Source organism: Narcine bancroftii, chromosome 5 (genome assembly GCF_036971445.1).
Source record: "Narcine bancroftii isolate sNarBan1 chromosome 5, sNarBan1.hap1, whole genome shotgun sequence".
NCBI classification, from domain to species: domain Eukaryota; kingdom Metazoa; phylum Chordata; class Chondrichthyes; order Torpediniformes; family Narcinidae; genus Narcine; species Narcine bancroftii.
This window is the reverse complement of record NC_091473.1, coordinates 42,880,408-42,899,756: the sequence shown is the minus strand read 5'-3', so window position 1 is coordinate 42,899,756 and position 19,349 is coordinate 42,880,408. Positions and strand designations below refer to the sequence as shown.

The window sequence follows — 19,349 nt, the reverse complement described above, 5'->3', positions numbered from 1 at the left end:
TTGTTCTAACGCAATACTCGAGATGGCAGAGGTCGACAGCATCGAGTCCACGATGCTGAAGATCCAGCTGCGCTGGATGGGTCACGTCTCCAGAATGGAGGACCATCGCCTTCCCAAGATCGTATATGGCGAGCTCTCCACTGGCCACCGTGACAGAGGTGCACCAAAGAAAAGGTACAAGGACTGCCTAAAGAAATCTCTTGGTGCCTGCCACATTGACCACCGCCAGTGGGCTGATAACGCCTCAAACCGTGCATCTTGGCGCCTCACAGTTTGGCGGGCAGCAGCCTCCTTTGAAGAAGACCGCAGAGCCCACCTCACTGACAAAAGGCAAAGGAGGAAAAACCCAACACCCAACCCCAACCAACCAATTTTCCCTTGCAACCGCTGCAATCGTGTCTGCCTGTCCCGCATCGGACTGGTCAGCCACAAAAGAGCCTGCAGCTGACGTGGACTTTTTACCCCCTCCATAAATCTTCGTCCGCGAAGCCAAGCCAAAGAATTACAGTTATACCAAAAAAAGATAATGACCCTTTACAGGTTTCTTCTTATAGACTAATATTGTCGTTAAATGTAGATTATAAAATTGTAGCTAAAATTATGGCTAATAGATTAGCTCAATATCTGCCTAAAATTATACATGGTGATCAAACGGGATTTATAAAAAAATAGGTATGCATCAGATAATATTTTACGGTTAATAACCTTGATAAATAAATCTAAATTTCAGTTGAATTATCCAATAGTGGTTTCATTGGATGCAGAAAAGGCTTTTGATAGAGTGGAATGGAAGTTTCTGTTCAAAGTACTTGAGAAATTTAGTTTTGGTTCTTCATTTATTGGATTGATAAAGGCTTTATATAATAGCCCGAAGGCTAGAATTGCTGTTAATGGCCAAATTTCAGAATCTTTCAGTTTGACAAGATCTACTAGACAAGGATGTCCATTGTCACCTGCTTTATTTGCTATAGTTATTGAACCTTTAGCACAATTAATACGTCAAAATGAAAATGTTAAAGGTATGAGAGTTCTGAATGAGGAATACAAGATTAATTTATTTGCTGATGATGTTTTATTATATTTGGTGGATCCGGATACTTCTTTACCTGCAATTCAAGAATGTTTAGAAATTTATGGCCAATTATCTGGTTATAAAGTAAATTGGGCTAAAAGTGAAATTTTGCCAATTTGTAAAGATGATTATTCAGTGTATAAAAATATTACAAATTTGAAGTGGACTACACAAATTAAGTATTTAGGAATTAATGTTAATACAAAATTTCAAGAATTATACTCAATTAATTATCTTCCTTTAATAAAAATAATTAAATTAGATTTGATTAGGTGGAGGGATCTACCTTTGGGTTTACTAGGGAGGATTAATACCATAAAAATGAATATTTTTCCTAGAATACAATATCTGTTTCAATTAATTCCTTATCTTTTTTTAAAATTTTTTTAAGGACTTATATAAAGCGATTAGAGAATTCTTATGGAAGGGAAAATTTCCGAGAGTAGCAATGAGAAAATTGATGTGGGATTTTCAATTTGGAAGTTTAAGATTACCAAATTTTCAGCATTATTACGAAGCAGCTCAATTTAAATTTCTTAGTGCATTAATGAATATGGACGACCCACCTAGTTGGGTAAAGATAGAAATGGCGGTTATTTTAGAAAAATTTCCTCATGAGTTTTTGTTTCGATGGAATAAAAATTTACTACGAACTTACGATGTGCCAATATTGAAACATTTATTGAATTTATGGACAAGTAAACTTAAAAAATTGGGACTTAAAAATATATATTCTGGAAGATTGCCATTATATAATAATCAACTTGTTCCTTTTACAGTCTCCAATGCCACTTTGAAACAATGGGAAAAGAAGGGAATAAAAAATTTATCTGATTGTTTTTCTGAGGGTTGTTTTGTTCCTTTGACGAATTACAAAAGAAATATGGTATTAGTGGAAATTCTATATTTGTATATTATCAATTAAGATCTTTTGTAAAACAGTTATGTGGTCGACATATGATTTTATTACCTGAATCTAGTTTTGAAGAATATGTACTTTCAATACCAAAAAAGGGATATATATCTGATTTGTATTGTATTTTACAAGAAATTGATAGTAAAAAAGACTGAGATAAAGATAAGTTGAAATGGGAAAATGATTTAGGACATAAAATAGCTGAAGAAGCTTGGATGGAAATTTGTCAGAATAGTATTCGGAAATTAATTAACGCTAGACTAGCGATGATTAATTATAATTTTATTCATCAGTTATATTTAACGCCGGAGAAATTTAAAAAATTTGGTCTTAGTAAGTTGGATTCTTGTTTTCGATGTGATCAGACGGCCAATACTTTTTTGCATACTGTTTGGCTTTGTGATCGATTGCAACAGTTTTGGAAAGGTATTCAATCTATTTTTAACAGTTTATATAATATCCATCTTGTATTAGAACCCGATATATTTTTATTATGGAACATGCAATCATTAATTGATTTAGGTTTAGAGAATTATCAGATTTCCTTTATCTATTTAGTTTTAGTCGCGGCTAAGAAATATATAGCACTTACTTGGAAAGATAAAAATATATTAACTTTAGATAAGTGGTATTTAGAGATGAAATTTTGTTTGACTATGGAAAGGATATCTTTTTCAATTCAGGATAGGATGTCTTTTTATAAGTTAAAGTGGACTCCGTTTGCTAATTATATGCATTTACGTTTGATTTAAATATATGTTTAAGCGTGCTATTTTAGTATTGATAAAAAAAATTTTTGTTGTTAGAATTTTTTTAGGTTAAGTTTTATCTCTTTTTTTGTAAGTGGGTATTTTTTTTCCATATATAATATTGTTAATTTTATTACCTCTTCACTCTTTATTTTTGGGGGGGGGAGGGCTGGACTAATTTTAAGTTAGATTACTAATATTGTGTTACAATTAACGGGGGGGAGGGTTATTTTGTGTAGTTTTCTGATGTAATATTGTAATCATACCATTTTAATTTTCTTTTTATTTTTCTTTAAATGTAATTCTCTATTGCATTCATGTTATAAAATTTTAAATAAAGTCTTCAAAAAAAAAATATTTCCCTCTTAAATATACACAGTGGCATTTTCTCCCCTTTTTTCAACCCTACCTTCCCTCCCCCCTTCCCACCCCCCTCCAAACCCATTAAACGTTCAACATATACAAAACAATAAAACCATTAAACAATGTCATCACACAATGAAAATAAGCAAGAAAATTGTGTCATCTGCTTTTACACACTGAATCAAGTCATTTTGTCTTATCAGTTTATCATTTTAGGGGGTGGAGGTCAGAGGCAAGCCCGCTCTGTTATGTTCCAAGTACAGTTCCCAAATTTGTTCAAATAATGTGACTTCATTTTTAAAAATTATATGTTATTTTTTCCAATGGAATACATTTATTCATTTCCATGTACCATTGCTGGACTCTCAGGCTCTCTTCTGATTTCCAAGTTGACATTATAATTTTTTTGCTACAGCTAAGGCCATCATAATAAATCTTTTTTGCACTTCATCCAGTTTGAGGACTGGATATACTTCTTATATTACTTAGAAGAAAGATCTCTGAATTTTTTGGTATGTTGTTTTTTTGTGATTTTATTTAATACCTGATTTAGATCTTCCCAAAACTTTTTCACATGCCCAAATTGCATGTACTGTTCTTCCCATTTCCTTCTTACAGCAAAAACACCTATCTGATAATGTTGGATTCCATTTTTTTTTATTTTTGGGGCATGATATATAGCCTATGTAACCAATTATACTATATCATGCATAACCTTGTGTTTATTATATTCTTCATAGTTCCAGAGCATAACTTTTCCCATGTTTCATTTTTTATCTTTTAATCTTTTTCCCCACTTTTGTTTGGGTTTATAGCTTATCTCATAATTTTCCTTCTCTTGCAGCTTAATGTAGATGTTCGTTATAAATCTTTTTATTATCATTGTTTCTGTAATCACATATTCAAAGCTGCTTCCTTCTGGTAATCTCAGTCTGTTTCCCAATTTATCCTTCAAGTAGGCTTTCCTCTTGATGGTACGCAAACATTGTACCATGAGTTATTCCATATTTGTACTTCATTTGTTCAAATGTTAATAAATTATTTCCCAAAAAACAATTTTCTATTCTTTTAATTCCTTTTCTCTCCCATTCTCTAAAGGAAAGGTTATCTACTCTAAAAGGGATTAGCTGATTTTGCGTCAATAATAATTTTGATAATTGGCAATTTGTTTTTTCCTTTCTAAGTGAATCTTCTTCCATTTATTGAGTAATTGATGCAGTACTGGTGAGCTTTTATATTGCACCAGCTTTTCATCCCACTTATAAAGTATATGTTCTGGTACCTTCTCCCCTATTTTATCTAGTTCTATCTTAGTCCAGTCTGGTTTTTCCCTTGTCTGATAAAAATCTGATAAATACCTTAATTGTGCTGCTCTATAATAATTTTTAAAGTTTGGTAACTGCAAACCACCTTGGTTGTACCACTCTGTTAATTTATCTAACGCTATCCTCGGTTTTCCCCCCTTTCCATAAAAATGTCCTTATAATTCTCTTTAGTTCATTGAAAAATTTCTCTGTTCAGGGAATTGGTAACGTATTGTATCCTTGGAAAAACATTCATTTTAATGCAATTTACCCTCCCTATTGGTGGCAATTCTTTCCAATGTTCTAAGTCTTTCTGTAATTTCTTTATTAATGGCTGATAATTTAATTTGTACAGGTGGCTTAAATTATTATCTAATCCCTAGGTATCGGATTGCTTATGTTTGCCATTTAAATGGTGATTCTTTTTTAAATTCTGTATAATCCACATTACTCATTGGCATCGCTTCACTTTTATTTGCGTTGATCTTGTACCCCGATATTTTGCTATATTCCTTCAATTTCTTATGTAGTTCTTTTGCTGATATTTCTGGTTCTGTTAAGTATACTATGATGTCATCTGCAAATAAACTGATTTTATACTCCTTCTTTATTTTTATCCCTTTTATTTTATTTTCTGTTCTTATCAGTTCTGCCAATGGTTCTATTGCTAAAGCGAACAGTGAGGTAGATAGTGGACAACTCTGCCTTGTTGTCCTTCTTAATTTAAATTGGTTCGATACATATCCATTTACTGTCACCTTCGCCAATGGTTCCTTATATAATGCTTTAATCCAATTAATATATTTTTCTGGTTGATTGAACCTCTGTAATACTTTGAATAAATAATTCCATTCTACCCTGTCAAAGCCTTTTTCTGCATCTAAAGCAACAGCCATTGTTGGCATCTTATTTCCTTGAACTGCATGAATTAAATTAATAAATTTACAGACATTACCCGCTGTTCGTCTTTTCTTAATAAATCCAGTTTGATCTAGTTTTACTATTTTTGGTACACAGTCGGCCAATCTGTTTGTTAATAATTTTGCTATTATCTTATAATCTGTGTTGAGATATCGGTCTATATGATGCTGGTGTTAGTGGATCTTTCCCCACCTTTGGTATTACTGTAATTATTGCTGACTTGCGTGAATCTGGGAAGTTTTGTGTTTCTTCTATCTGGTTCATTACTTCCAGGAGAGGAGGAATTAATAAGTCTTTAAATGTTTTATAGAATTCTATTTGGAATCCATCCCCTCTAGGCGTTTTATTGTTCGGCATCTTTTTTAATATATCCTGTACTTCCTCTATGTCAAATGGTTTTATCAGCTTGTTTTGCTCCTCTTCTTGCAATTTGGGCAGTTCAATTTTAGCTAAAAACTCTTCTATTTTATCATCTTTCCCCTCGTTCTCAGTTTGGTATAACTGTTCATAAAATTCCTTAAAGTTCTCATTAATCGCCATTGGATTATTTGTAATTTGTTTGTCCTTTTTCCTTGATGCCAATACAATTCTTTTAGCTTGTTCTGTTTTAAGTTGCCAGGCTAATATTTTGTGTGTTTTTTCTCCTAGCTCATAATACTTTTGCTTTATTTTCATTATGTTTATAATGTTTCATATTTTATTTTTTTGTACACCAATTCTCTTCTTTTTTGTTATATCGTCCCATTTTTGCTAGTTATTTTTCTGTACTTACCATCTCCCTTTCCAACTGTTCTATTTCCCGATTGTAGTCCTTTTTCATCTTAGTTACATAACTTATTATCTGCCCTCTAATGAAGGCTTTCATTGCATCCCATAATATAAATTTGTCTTTCAGTGATTCCATATTTATTTCAAAGTACATTTTAATTTGATGTTTAATAAATTCTCTAAATTCCTGTCTTTTAAGTAGCATGGAGCTTAATCTCCATCTATATGTTCTTGGTGGGATGTCCTCCAGTTCTATTGCTAATAACAAGGGTGAATGATCAGATAGCAATCGAGCTTTATATTCAGTTTTCCTAACTCTCCCTTGAATATGTTTTATGCCTACTCGAATAATATGAGTATTCCTTCTCCCTTGGGTGCTGCCACCTCAAGATATCCATAAGTTTCATTTCCTGCATTGATTTAACCATAAATTTGGCCACTTTATTCTTTTTACTAGTCTTTTGTCCAGTTTTATCCAACATTGGATCCAAATTAAGGTTAAAATCCTCTCCTGTCCCTGCGTATCTACAATCTTCAAAAAAATATCTTGCATAAACTTTTGATCCTCTTCATTAGGTGCATATATATTGACCAAATTCCAGAATTCTGAATATATCTGACACTTTATCATTGCATAGCTCCCTGCTGGATCTATTATTTCCTCCTCTATTTTGATTGGTACATTTTTATTTATTAATATAGCTACACCTCTGGCTTTTGAATTATATGATCCTGCCACATCATGCCCTACCCAATCTCTCCTTAATTTATTATGTTCCACTTCAGTTAGATGTGTTTCCTGCACAAATGCTATGTCTATTTTTTTTCAGGAAATTTAATAGCCTTTTTCGTTTAATTTGGTTATGTATTCCATTAATATTTATAGTCATCTAGTTCAACATGGCCATCTCATATTCTGTTTACACCTCATTTCCACTTCCTCACCACCACCATCCCCCTTTTCCCCATTTTCATCTCTCAATTTTCCCTTTTTGAACTCAATGTATGACAACACTTTTAAAACATAAAATACTTCAACAACTCCCACATCTAAAATTCCCTTAACCCCAAATGTCTCCCCCCCCCTTCTCTGAATTGCCCCTTGTCCCTTGCTGGGCAACCACAACTCCCCTCTCCATTTGGATTGCAAATCCGCTCGCGAGCGTCAACTGATTTCGCAGTGACTGTCATTCTCTCCCACCCAACCCCCTCCAAAAAAGACTTTTATTTTCACATATAACAAAGCTCACCCTCTTTTTTTCCCCCTTTATTTCCTTTCTTCCCTTTCTTTCCCTTCTTTAGATCTTACTTATACATTATTTTTACATCTTTATATGTATTTTGTCATTCTTGTTACATCTCTTAACTCTCCTTATGTCCTGCAGGCATTCTGCAAATTCTCATGCTTCCTCCAGATCCGAGAACAGTCTGTTTTGCTCCCCCGGGATAAATATTTTAAGCGCAGCTGGATATCTTAACATAAATTTACAACCTTTTTTCCATAGGATCAATTTTGCTGTGTTAAATTCCTTCCTCTTCTTTAGGAGTTCAAAACTTATGTCTGGGTAAAAAAATATTTTTTGACCCTTGTATTTCAATGGTTTTTTGTCTTCTCTAATTTTATTCCTTGCCCTCTCCAGTATATTTTCTCTTGTGTATCTCAGAAATTTTACTAAAACGGATCTTGGTTTTTGTTGTGTCTGTGGTTTCGGGGCTAGTGTTCTGTGCCATTCTATTTCCATTCCTTCCTGTATTTCTGGTATTCCCAGGACCTTTTGGATCCATTCTTCTATAAATTCTTTCATATTTGTGCCTTCTTCATCTTCCTTTAGGCCCACTATATTTGTTGTTTTGCCTACTATAGTTTTCCATTATATCCATCTTCTGAGCTAACAACTCTTGTGACTCTTTAACTTTTTTGTCACTTTCTTCCAATTTTCTTCTTAAATCATTCACTTCCATTTCTACAGCCATTCTCGTTCTTCCACATTTTCTAATCTTTTCCCTATTTCTGTCATGATCAGTTCTATTCTACTCACTTTTTCTTCTGTACTTTTCATTTCACTAAATTCTAATGTCAACCATTCTTTTAATGCTCTCATTTGTTCTTGAAATTTTTTTTAATATATATACTGTCCATCTATTTTACCTTCTATTTCTCTGTGCAGAGCTTGGTCTTCTACTTCCTTCCTTGTATCTGTGTCTCTTCTGACTTTCTTCTTGAGTTGCTTGCCTCACTTTGTTGGGCTTCTTCTTGCTTGGCTTCTTGCTGTTGGTCCTCTTCTTCTGGGCTAGTCATCTGTTGGGCCTCCTGTTGCTGTTCTTCTTTCCTATCACTCCCTTTCCTGATGCTTTCCTCTTCTTCCAGCTGAGAGCCCTGGTGTCGGGCATCCCTCAGCTGGTCGTGCTGTGTTTGCTCGCTCCTCAGCTGGGCCCCCCCTCCCGTCGGTGTTCTCTTTTTCCTTAGTGTGCGCATTGTGCATGCGTGAGGGCACGCTTTTGTTTGGCTCAGAGAGCCATTTATGCAGTCCAGCGGTCGGGAGGTCGTGACTCTGCGGGGTCGTCACCAAACTTGGGGAACGGGCTCTTTTCTCCACAGCGGCTCCCTGTTTCTTCATGCAGGTATGGCCTTCTTTCTCTTCCGGCGTCTTTTCTTCTTTTTTTCCCGTTGTATTTACTTTTTCCTTCTTGGGTGCCATTTTCTTTCTTTTATCCACAACTTCATCTTTTATTTGTTATGTTTTGTGTTTCTTGAACTTTGTATTTTTTTCACTTTATTTCTTCTTTTTTGGAGATGGCTGGTATTCTCCTACTGGCCACTACTCCATCACGTGACTCCTCTCATCAAAGTACTAAGTGTAGGAGTTGGGATGTATGGTCAAGCCGTACAAGACATTGGGGAGGACAAATTTGGAATATTGTGTGCAGTTTTACTCACCTAACTACAGGAAAGATACCAATAAGATAGAAAAAAGTGCTGAGAAGATTTACTAGGATATTGCCCAGACTTCAGGAACAGAGTTATAGGGTAAAGTTAAACAGGTCAGGATTTTATTCCCTGGAGCATAGAAGAATGAGGGGAGATATATACATATTTATGAAGGGTATAGATAGAGTAAATATAGACAGGGTTTTTGCACTGAGGGTAGGTGAGATACAAACCAGATGACATGGGTTAAGAATGAAAGTGGAAAGGGGAAAAATTTATGGGGAACATAAGGGGGAACTTCACACAGAGAGTGGTGGGAATTGGAATGAGCTGCCAGCTGAAGTGGTGAACACAGACTCAATTTTAACATTTAAAAAGAATTTGGAAGGTACACAGATAGGAGGGGTATGAAAGGCAATGGACTGGGTGCAACTCTGTGGGACTAGGCAGAAAAATAGTTCAGCACAGACGAGAAGGGCCTGTTTCTGTGCTGTAATGTTCTATGGATCAAATACAAATTTTATTTCAAATAGTAATTTAATATATAGACTGCATATCCACCTTCTTTTTTCAGAAACCAACCATCCCTACTTAGCACAAGCAAATTTCATCTAGCCTATATGAAAACGAACAATTTTCCTGCCAACCTACACACAATGAGCTGCAAATATAACACCTGTTACAAACTGGTACAATATCAGAGAGGAGCCAGCCACTAGAAACAAGTGACATAGCACTACATATATCTGCATAATTTTTAACTGAAGGAAATTCTGATTTAGCTGGATATTGAAAGAATAGCTGGTCACATAAGTAGTAAATAGGGTTTAAACTATAGTGCAAATTAGAACCTGGTAGACAAAAATATTATGAGAGAAATTAATAAGACTGAAACTTGATTAACCCCTGGGAACTGGAATCTAGCATACCAAGGTTTTGAAAAAAGTAGCTATGTAGATAGTTGATGCACTGCTTGTCAAAATTTCATAGAATCTGGAACAACTCCCACAGAAGGTAAGAATTGTAACCCTACTACTTATGAAGAGAAAGGGAGAAAACAAGAAAATGTAGCCCAGCCACCCTGATATCTGTTGTAGGAAAAAAGGCTAAAATGCATTTTTAAGGAAGTGACCCTTGCAAGTAGCAATAATCTGGGCCAGCACCAACAATGATGGATGAAAAGGAAGTCATGATGCGGTAGAGAGGTAAAGAAGTACCTGAAAGGGTGAGGGCAGAGCAGGCAGACCTGAAAGGAATTCGGCAGCTTGTTGCTTAAGCGGATCTGAAAGGGTGGGAACATCACAAGTGGACCTGAAAGGAATACCACAGCTGGCTGATCAAGCGGACCTGAAAGGCAATGAGCAGTCTGATTTTTAAGCAGACCTGAAACGATGAGTAGTTCAGGCAGACCTGAAAGGGTGAATGTGCACAATAGACACAAAACGAAATATATTGCTTAAGCAGACCTGAAAGAAATAGACAGCTATTTTGTCAAGTAGACCTGAAACAGTGAGGTCAGCACAGGCACACATGACAGGAATTCAGGCAGCTTGTTATAGAAGGGGGCATGAAGGGGGAATGGCAATGCAAACAATCTTGAAAATAACATGGTAGCTTGGTGCTCAAGCAGAACTAGAAGGGTGAGAACATTGCAAATGGACGAAAGGAATAAGAGAGCTTGATGCTTAAGTGAACCTGAAAGGGTGATCACACTGCAAGCAGACCCGAAACATTGAGTGCACAGCACAAGCGGGCCCGAAATGAACATGGCATCTTGATGCTCAAGTGGATTTGAAAAGTTGTGGCCAGCTTGATATTTAAGCAGACACGAAAAGGTGAGGTTAGCGCAAACGCACATGATAGGAACAAGGCAGCTTCGTGGATCTGAAAGGGTGAAGGCAGCACAAATGGGCCTGAAAGGACGTGGGCAGCTTGATGTTTAAAGGGACATGAAATCAGACGGGAGCTTGGTGTTCAGGTCGTTCTGAAAGGGTGAGAACAGCGCAACATCGATCTTGGGACCCATCTCCCGACCCAAGGGAGGACATACTTTCAACAGAAGGAGTGCAAGAAAAAAATCGCAATCGATTCCCAGAATGCAGAGCTTGTTTACATTAAAAGATGAAGCAGAATGGACCAATAGTCTGATAATTTTGAAAAATTAAAGATTTCATTAAAAAAAATTTAAAATTTATTTACTCATTTGGAGCTACACTACCAGCCTACCAAAATGGTGGGAGGAAATCGAAGCACCCAGAGGAAACCCAAACAGACACAGGGAGAACATACAAAAAATGTTATATTTAAACCCAGGTTGCTGGCACTTGACTGAATGGATGCAGAGATGATGTTTCCCCTTGCTGAGGCATTAGAACAAACATTATTGTCTAAAAATAAGGAGCTAGTTATTCAAGAGTAAAATTAGGAGAAAATTATTTACTGAGACAGCAATGGATCTTTGGAATTCTCTCTCCAAGGCAGCTATGGTTAAGTCTATTTAAGACACAATTTTTTGGATATTAATGAGAATTTTGGGATATTGGATTAGTACAGTACAATGACACTGTGGCTAAAGATTAGCCATGATCTTTTTGAATTTTGGGGAAAAAGTGAGTCACCAAATGTTCAAAGCCTGCTTCTATCAGGACATCGTGCAATATCTTCAGATGATATCACCAAAAGAACATTCAGAATAGAAACAAAAAGGGACAAATTATGAATGTATGAGCGACTCCAAAGAGAAGGAAGAAGAGGTAAAGGAGGAGGCAAAATTAGAGTCTATGGCTACTCTTTGGCTTGGCTTCGCGGACGAAGATTTATGGAGGGGGTAAAAAGTCCACGTCAGCTGCAGGCTCGTTTGTGGCTGACAAGTCCGATGCGGGACAGGCAGACACGATTGCAGCGGTTGCAAGGGAAAATTGGTTGGTTGGGGTTGGGTGTTGGGTTTTTCCTCCTTTGCCTTTTGTCAGTGAGGTGGGCTCTGCGGTCTTCTTCAAAGGAGGTTGCTGCCCGCCAAACTGTGAGGCGCCAAGATGCACGGTTTGAGGCGTTATCAGCCCACTGGCGGTGGTCAATGTGGCAGGCACCAAGAGATTTCTTTAGGCAGTCCTTGTACCTTTTCTTTGGTGCACCTCTGTCACGGTGGCCAGTGGAGAGCTCGCCATATAACACGATCTTGGGAAGGCGATGGTCCTCCATTCTGGAGATGTGACCCATCCAGCGCAGCTGGATCTTCAGCAGCGTGGACTCGATGCTGTCGAACTCTGCCATCTCGAGTACTTCGACGTTAGGGGTGTAAGCGCTCCAATGGATGTTGAGGATGGAGCGGAGACAACGCTGGTGGAAGCGTTCTAGGAGCCGTAGGTGGTGCCGGTAGAGGACCCATGATTCGGAGCCGAACAGGAGTGTGGGTATGACAACGGCTCTGTATACGCTTATCTTTGTGAGGTTTTTCAGTTGGTTGTTTTTCCAGACTCTTTTGTGTAGTCTTCCAAAGGCGCTATTTGCCTTGGCGAGTCTGTTGTCTATCTCATTGTCGATCCTTGCATCTGATGAAATGGTGCAGCCGAGATAGGTAAACTGGTTGACCGTTTTGAGTTTTGTGTGCCCGATGGAGATGTGGGGGGGCTGGTAGTCATGGTGGGGAGCTGGCTGATGGAGGACCTCAGTTTTCTTCAGGCTGACTTCCAGGCCAAACATTTTGGCAGTTTCCGCAAAGCTAATAGGTATGCAAAAATAATGAGAGTCCTCGCGTTTATAAAAGTCATTTAGAGTCCTGGGCTTTTTATCGCTCCAAGGCAATCTAGATTTTACTGTTTGGACTTGGATTTCTGCCAAGTGCTGCTAGTTGAGTCACTGTGGCAACAGAGCAAACCAATACCATTTATTTAGTCATTATTATTATTCTTTTTTCCTTGTTTGCTTAGGGAGAAAATAAAGGTCAAGACCCCAAGAATAATTCCCAAGTACTTCAAAATAATGCCATGGGACCGGTAAATCAAAGAACTTCTACTTCACATCTCATCTGAAAATGAGAGAGCTCTTCACTGAAGTGTCGATGTAGATTTGTACTATGCTCTGGAGTGAACCTTCTCCCTCAAAGGCAAAAATACCATCAAGCAAGTTCAGTGACAATGAATGATCATGGAATTGAAGAGACACAGAAAAAGATGAAGATCCAACCGTAGACGCTAGCCACGAGTACCAGAACTATTTCTGACTTAAAAGAAATTCAAAGGGAGGACATGAAAGATCGTTACAACTCATCTAAAGATTTTAGAAATATGGAATTTCATACATCAGGCAGAATTTTATACATCACCCCCCCCCCCCTGCCATCAATGCAATCTCCCTGGATTTTTGTCTGAAGAGGGTGCACAAAATGAGGACCCCTTCCTCTCTGGAAACGGTATTTTTAAGCTGCTTCCGTCGGGGAACAGATACAGGAATATCAGAGCCAGCCCCACCAGGCTGAGAAACAGCCTGAATGAAAATGCTGAATGATCAAAGCAACTGCTCACGCCGACGTTCAAATCCACCAAACAATCTTATTTTTTAAAAACTGCATTGATGAAATTGTCGTGCGCAGGGACTGTGTGTTTGTCTGGTTGGGCATCTGCATGTTTTGCACCGAGGACCGGAGAACACCGTTTCGGACTTCGGACTTGAACAATCAGATGACAACAAACTTGACTGGAGACCTGAAAGTCATTGAGCAGCTGACGACAAAGGGCAATTTTCCATACGAGGAACCACACGAGGGTCCACACTAGGAACCATACTAGGGTCCACACTTGGAACCATACTAGGGTCCATACTAGGGACCATACTAGGGTCCATACTAGGGTCCATACTAAGGACCATACTAGGGTCCATACTAGGGTCCATACTAGGGTCCATACTAGGGACCATACTAGGGTCCATACTAGGGTCCATACTAGGGTCCATACTAGGGTCCATACTAGGGACCATACTAGGGTCCATACTAGGGTCCATACTAGGGACCATACTAGGGACCATACTAGGGACCATACTAGGGTCCATACTAGGGACCATACTAGGGTCCATACTAGGGACCATACTAGGGACCATACTAGGGTCCATACTAGGGTCCATACTAGGGTCCATACTAGGGTCCATGGGTTCGGACGGCAGCGCCAGCTGATCTGTACTTCAGTGGGGCCAAAATAAAACAAGAGGGGAAGTTCTGGGTGCAATCGGGAGATGGAGGGAAGTTTAAAAGACGCCCCGAATCGCTCGAGGAGAAAATCCTGGTTGGAGCGGGGTCGGCGAGGGACTTTTTGAACGTGGCGCCAGACAAGGTTTGCCCGATGATTGAAGTCTTTAAAATATTCGGGCACGGTGCTGTCGGATTCGGGCCTCAATCTATTACTAGTCAACGTGAGCTGCTGTCGGTGTGAACAGCACGCACTGGGCTCGGGCCGCCGCCGCCGCCGCAACCCCGGGCCCCGCAGGCCTCTGGGGCAGACGGGCCCGTCCCGCGCAGCGAAACGGACTGTGCAACAAGCTCGTCAACGAGCCCGAGGCCGCACTCACCAGCAGGGAAGTCATGGTGTACGCCGAAGATGAGGAGGAACGGAGCCTTTCCCGGGCCCGGCGTCGCCGTGGTGACCGCCGCCAGGCTCCGCGCGCAACGCGCCGCCGCTACCTGCTTAAAGGGAGAGACCCCAATTAAAGCAAATACATTTTTGCCGACTAAATATAACATTTCACAAAATAGACACCTCCCCACATTAGAGGTCCACCTCTATTCTACCTCGAAAGGACGATGACAAGCCGTCAAGAAACCATCAGAGCATCATATCCTTCGCTGAAAATGCCTGCCCTTGGAAAGCCGAGACAGCTAAAAGCACCTGTCCCTTACTTCATCGCACTTTAAGGGGGTCACTCTGCTGTATTTTCAAAGAAACAATATTTTTTTAGGCAATTGGTTATTTTTATTTATAAAGCTTATCAACATGTGGCAGTAAAGGTTGTCCTTTCATGTTTTAGAAGTTGCCAATAAGCTTCTGTAACCAGCCATTAAACTAGAGAAGTCCAAAAATCTGCATGCCAGAAATTAAGTCCACCCGAGAATCTGGACCTCTCTAAAACCCTCGGCTGAAATCCAGACCATCCGACAATCGGACTTCTCTAAAACCCTCGGCTGAAATCCAGACCATCCGAGAATCCGGACTTCTCTAAAACCCTCGGCTGAAATCCAGACCATCCGAGAATCCGGACTTCTCTAAAACCCTCGACTGAAATCCAGACCATCCGAGAATCCGGACTTCTCTAAAACCCTCGGCTGAAATCCAGACCATCCAAGAATCCGGACTTCTCTGAAACCCTAGGCTGAAATCTGGACCACCTGAGAATCCGGACTTCTCTGAAACCCTAGGCTGAAATCTGGACCAGCTGAGGATCTAGACTTCTCTGAAACCCTTGACCGATATCCAGACCACCGAAGAATCCGGACTTCTCTGAAACCCTCAGCTGAAATCCAGACCACCTGAGAATCCAGACTTCTCAAAAGTGTGTGTGCATAAGTGCCACAGATGCTCAGTGGCAACAATTGACCACACAGAAGTCGTGGAGATGTAAGAAAAATGTTTTTTTTTTGTACTTTGTATTTTATATGAAAAAAGTTTTGTTCATGAACTATCAAAATTTACCTATTTATTCTCCTTAAATTTGAATTTTAAAAGTTCTGCCCGAGAATCCAGAAAATCTGGACCAACCTGATCCCCAACCAGTGCGGATTTCAGGATTTCCACTCTAAGATGTGCAATTCCTTGCAAGACCCTGAACATAGTTCATCCATAATTAAATCAGAATCAGAATTTATTGTCATGAACAAGTCATGAAGGTCAGTGTTATGTGGCATCATCATAGAGCAAAAATAACATTCATGTGAGAACCATCTTAAAAAATTTCTATAAAAATAAAAAAAGGCCATAAAGAAATAAAGCAGTGTCTTTGGTTCATTGATTATTCAGGAATCTGATGGCAGTGGGGAAGAAGCTGCCTTTGTGCCGTTGAGTGCTCTTCATTAGGTTCTTGTAGCTTTTTTCCATGGTAGAAGAGTGAAGAGGGCATGGCTTGGGTGGTGGGGGTCTTTGAGGATAGAGGCTGTTTTTTTAAGATACTAGATGTCCTCAGTGGAGTGAAGCCTGGTGCCTGTGATGTCACAGGCAGAGTTAACAACCCTCTAGAGTTTATTCTTGTCCTGAGATAGATCAGCTCATTGAAGGGTGTAACGATAACAACCTTGTGCTCAACGTTAGCAAAACCAAGGAGATGATTATGGACTTCAGAAGGAACTCAGGGGAACATGATCCAGTCCTCACCGAGGGCTCAGTAGTGGAGAGGGTCAAGAACTTCAAATTCCTGGGTGTCAACATCTCCAAGAATCTGCCCTGGAGTCTCCATGTTGATGCAATCATAAGGAAGGCTTACCAATGGCTATACTTTGTGAGGTAACTGAGGAGATTTAGTATGTCACAGAAAACTCTCGAACACTTCTACAGATGTACTGTGGAGAGCATTCTGGCTGGTAACATCACTGCCTGGAACAGAGGTGCCAACTCTCAGGACAAGAATAAACTCCAGAAGGTTGTTAACTCAGCCTGCGACATCACAGGCACTATCTTCATGAGGCGGTGTCTTCAAAATGCAGCCTCTATCCTCAAACACCACCCACCACCCAGGCCATGCCCTCTTTACTCTGCTGCCATCAGGATAAAGGTACAGGAACCTAAAGACGAGTACTAAACACAAGGACAGCTTCTTCTCCGCTGGAATAAGATTCCTGAATAATCAATGAACCAAAGACACTGCCTTACTTTTCATGCACTACTTTTTTTTTAATTGATAGTTTAATGTTTTAAGATGGTTATAATATGAATATTATTTTTGAACTATGATGTTGTCACAAAACAATAAATTCTGATTCTTATTCTGATAAAGCATGTCAGCGACTCTACTTCCTTAGGACTTTGCAAAAGTTTTGTATGACATCAGAAACCTTGGCAAACTTCTACAGATGTGTGCTAGAAAATGTGCTGACCAGCTACATCACAGACTGGAAATGGTAGTGGGCACAGACTAGGACATCACAGGCAAAGCCCTCCCCACCATTGAGAACATCTACGTGAAATGCTGCTGTCGGAGAGCAGCAGCAATCATCAAGGATCTATACCACCCAGAACATGGTCTGTTCTTGCTGCTGCCATCAGGAAAGAGGTATAGGTGCCACAAGACCCATACCACCAGTTTCAGGAAGAACTGCCACCCTTCCACTATCAGACTCCTCAACAACAAACTCAATTAGGGACTCCTTTAAGAGCTATTAATTTTGCACTTTATTGTTTTTTCCTCTGTATTTTGCACAGTCAGTTTGTTTACATTTCTTTATTTGTTTACATGTGTACATTGTGTGCAATTTTTTTTGCACTAACAGTAAGTAGCATGCCTGCAGGAAAAAGAATCTCAGGGTTGCATGTGATGTCATGTAAGTACTCTGACAATAAATCTGAAATCTGGTGAGAGTGGAACAAGCTGTCAGCTGAGTGTTGAACGTAGGCTCAGTCTTGACATTTAAGAAAAATTTGGAAAGGTACATGGATAGGAGGAGCATGGAAGGATATAGACTGGGTGTAGGCCATTGGGACTTGCTGGAATAATAATTTGGCAAGGATTAGATAGGCCAAATGACCTTTTTTCTGCACTGTAGTGTTCTGTAGGTCTATGATTCTAAGAAGTGAATAATCAGCAAACATTGGGTCTATCCTCCAAATGATGAGGTCTTCAGGTTATGTTTAAAACTGAAGGTGCCTACTGTCACATTTGTGGCCCGAAATGTGAAGTTAATAAAACATCGAACACAAGTTTTATCAGGTAAACTTCTCAGTGTCTTTATTCTCCAGTTTCTATTGTTCTCCTCCTTGTGCTCTTATCTCTCTCTCATACCACGTGACTTCCGGTACATCTCATACATATTCATTATCATGACATCCCTCCTTTAATCAGATATAAACTTTACCTTCACTTACCAATATCCCTCGGAAACCTACAAACATCGTAACTAATGGTAATACTATAACTCAACTACATAAAATTTACTTCCTACAGCACTCATACATGCATTTTATGATATAAGATTAAATACTGTCCCAAAGTTCTTATTAAAACTATGGCACAAAGTCTTTGTATCGTTTGGGCGCTTTCCGGTTTCGTTTCGACCTGCCTGCAATATTGTCATCACTTCTCGGTTGTTCACTCTCAGCGTCGAAAATACTGCTCGCCACGGCTTCAGGTGTTTCTGGCGCTCTAGTCACTTCATCAGGAGTGCTGGGAACTGCCTCTGGAACATCATCAGGTCTCTCAGTTTCAGCATCTCGTATTGGCTTTTCAACCTCTTCGCTCGATGTATCTCTGGACTGGTACCTTTTTACACCTGATACATTTCTCTTATACAGGACTCCAGTCGGAGACTTGACTGTCACCATACTGCCACTTCTGGATACGACAGTATAGGGTTGATGGTAATAAGGTGTGTCTAGTTTACCACCAGTTTCATGCCTCACTAGAACATTATCTCCTGGCATGATGTCTGAGTACTTGGCTCTGAATCTGTGATACTTCGAATCTGTGTACAGCTTTGCTGCACCTTTCTTTTCAGCATCGTGGTCTCGGATTTCCTTTATTTCCTTTATTTCTGGCATTTTTGTGCGGATTTTTCTCCCAAAAAATGCTTCTGCAGGACTTTTTCCAGTGGTTGCATGAGGCGTTGCTCGATAGACAGCCACATAAGATAGCAATGCTTCTCGCCAATTTTGTCCTTCAGCGTGTGCAATCCTCAATCGTTTTTCAATGGACTGATTTTGTCTCTCTACTTCTCCGTTGGCTTGTGGACATTTCGGAGTTACTTTATGATGGTGGATACCTGTGGTCCTCATGTATTCCGCAAATGTCTCTGAAATGAATTGTGGACCATTGTCAGAGTATAATGTAACAGGTAATCCATATCTTGCGAATATCTCTGCTAATGCTTGTATTGTTTTTTCAGTGGTTGTGGATTTCAACACCACGTACTCATAGTATCTGCTGTAGTAATCTATCACTACAATAATTGATTCACCCGTCGGTAAAGGTCCAATAAAATCAACAGCTACGTCGATCCATGGTCCTGTCGGGAGTTGCGTACTCCGTATCGGTTCTGGCGGATTACTCCGACTTGTGATTTGACATCCGTAACAAGTTTTAACAAATTTCTCTGCGTCCTTATCACAACCTGGCCACCATACCTTGGTCCTGAGGTTTTGCT

At 39.3% G+C, this 19,349-nt stretch overlaps 1 protein-coding gene across 3 annotated transcripts in view; it reads right to left on the bottom strand.

The window, feature by feature from the left end:
• LOC138763323 (POC1 centriolar protein homolog A-like) overlaps positions 1-14,889 on the bottom strand; it is a 169,901-nt gene extending 155,012 nt beyond the window's left edge. For 2 of the 3 annotated variants that reach the window (XM_069937276.1, XM_069937277.1), the window contains exons 1-2: positions 14,799-14,889; positions 14,579-14,690 (exon numbers count right to left, since the gene is read on the bottom strand). In XM_069937276.1, the coding sequence (XP_069793377.1) occupies positions 14,579-14,593 (15 nt within the window). In that variant the 5' untranslated portion in view covers positions 14,594-14,690; positions 14,799-14,889. The remainder of the gene's footprint in view (positions 1-14,578; positions 14,691-14,798) is intronic. The other variant, XM_069937269.1, reaches the window with a different exon arrangement.
• Between the last annotated feature and the right edge of the window lie 4,460 nt (positions 14,890-19,349).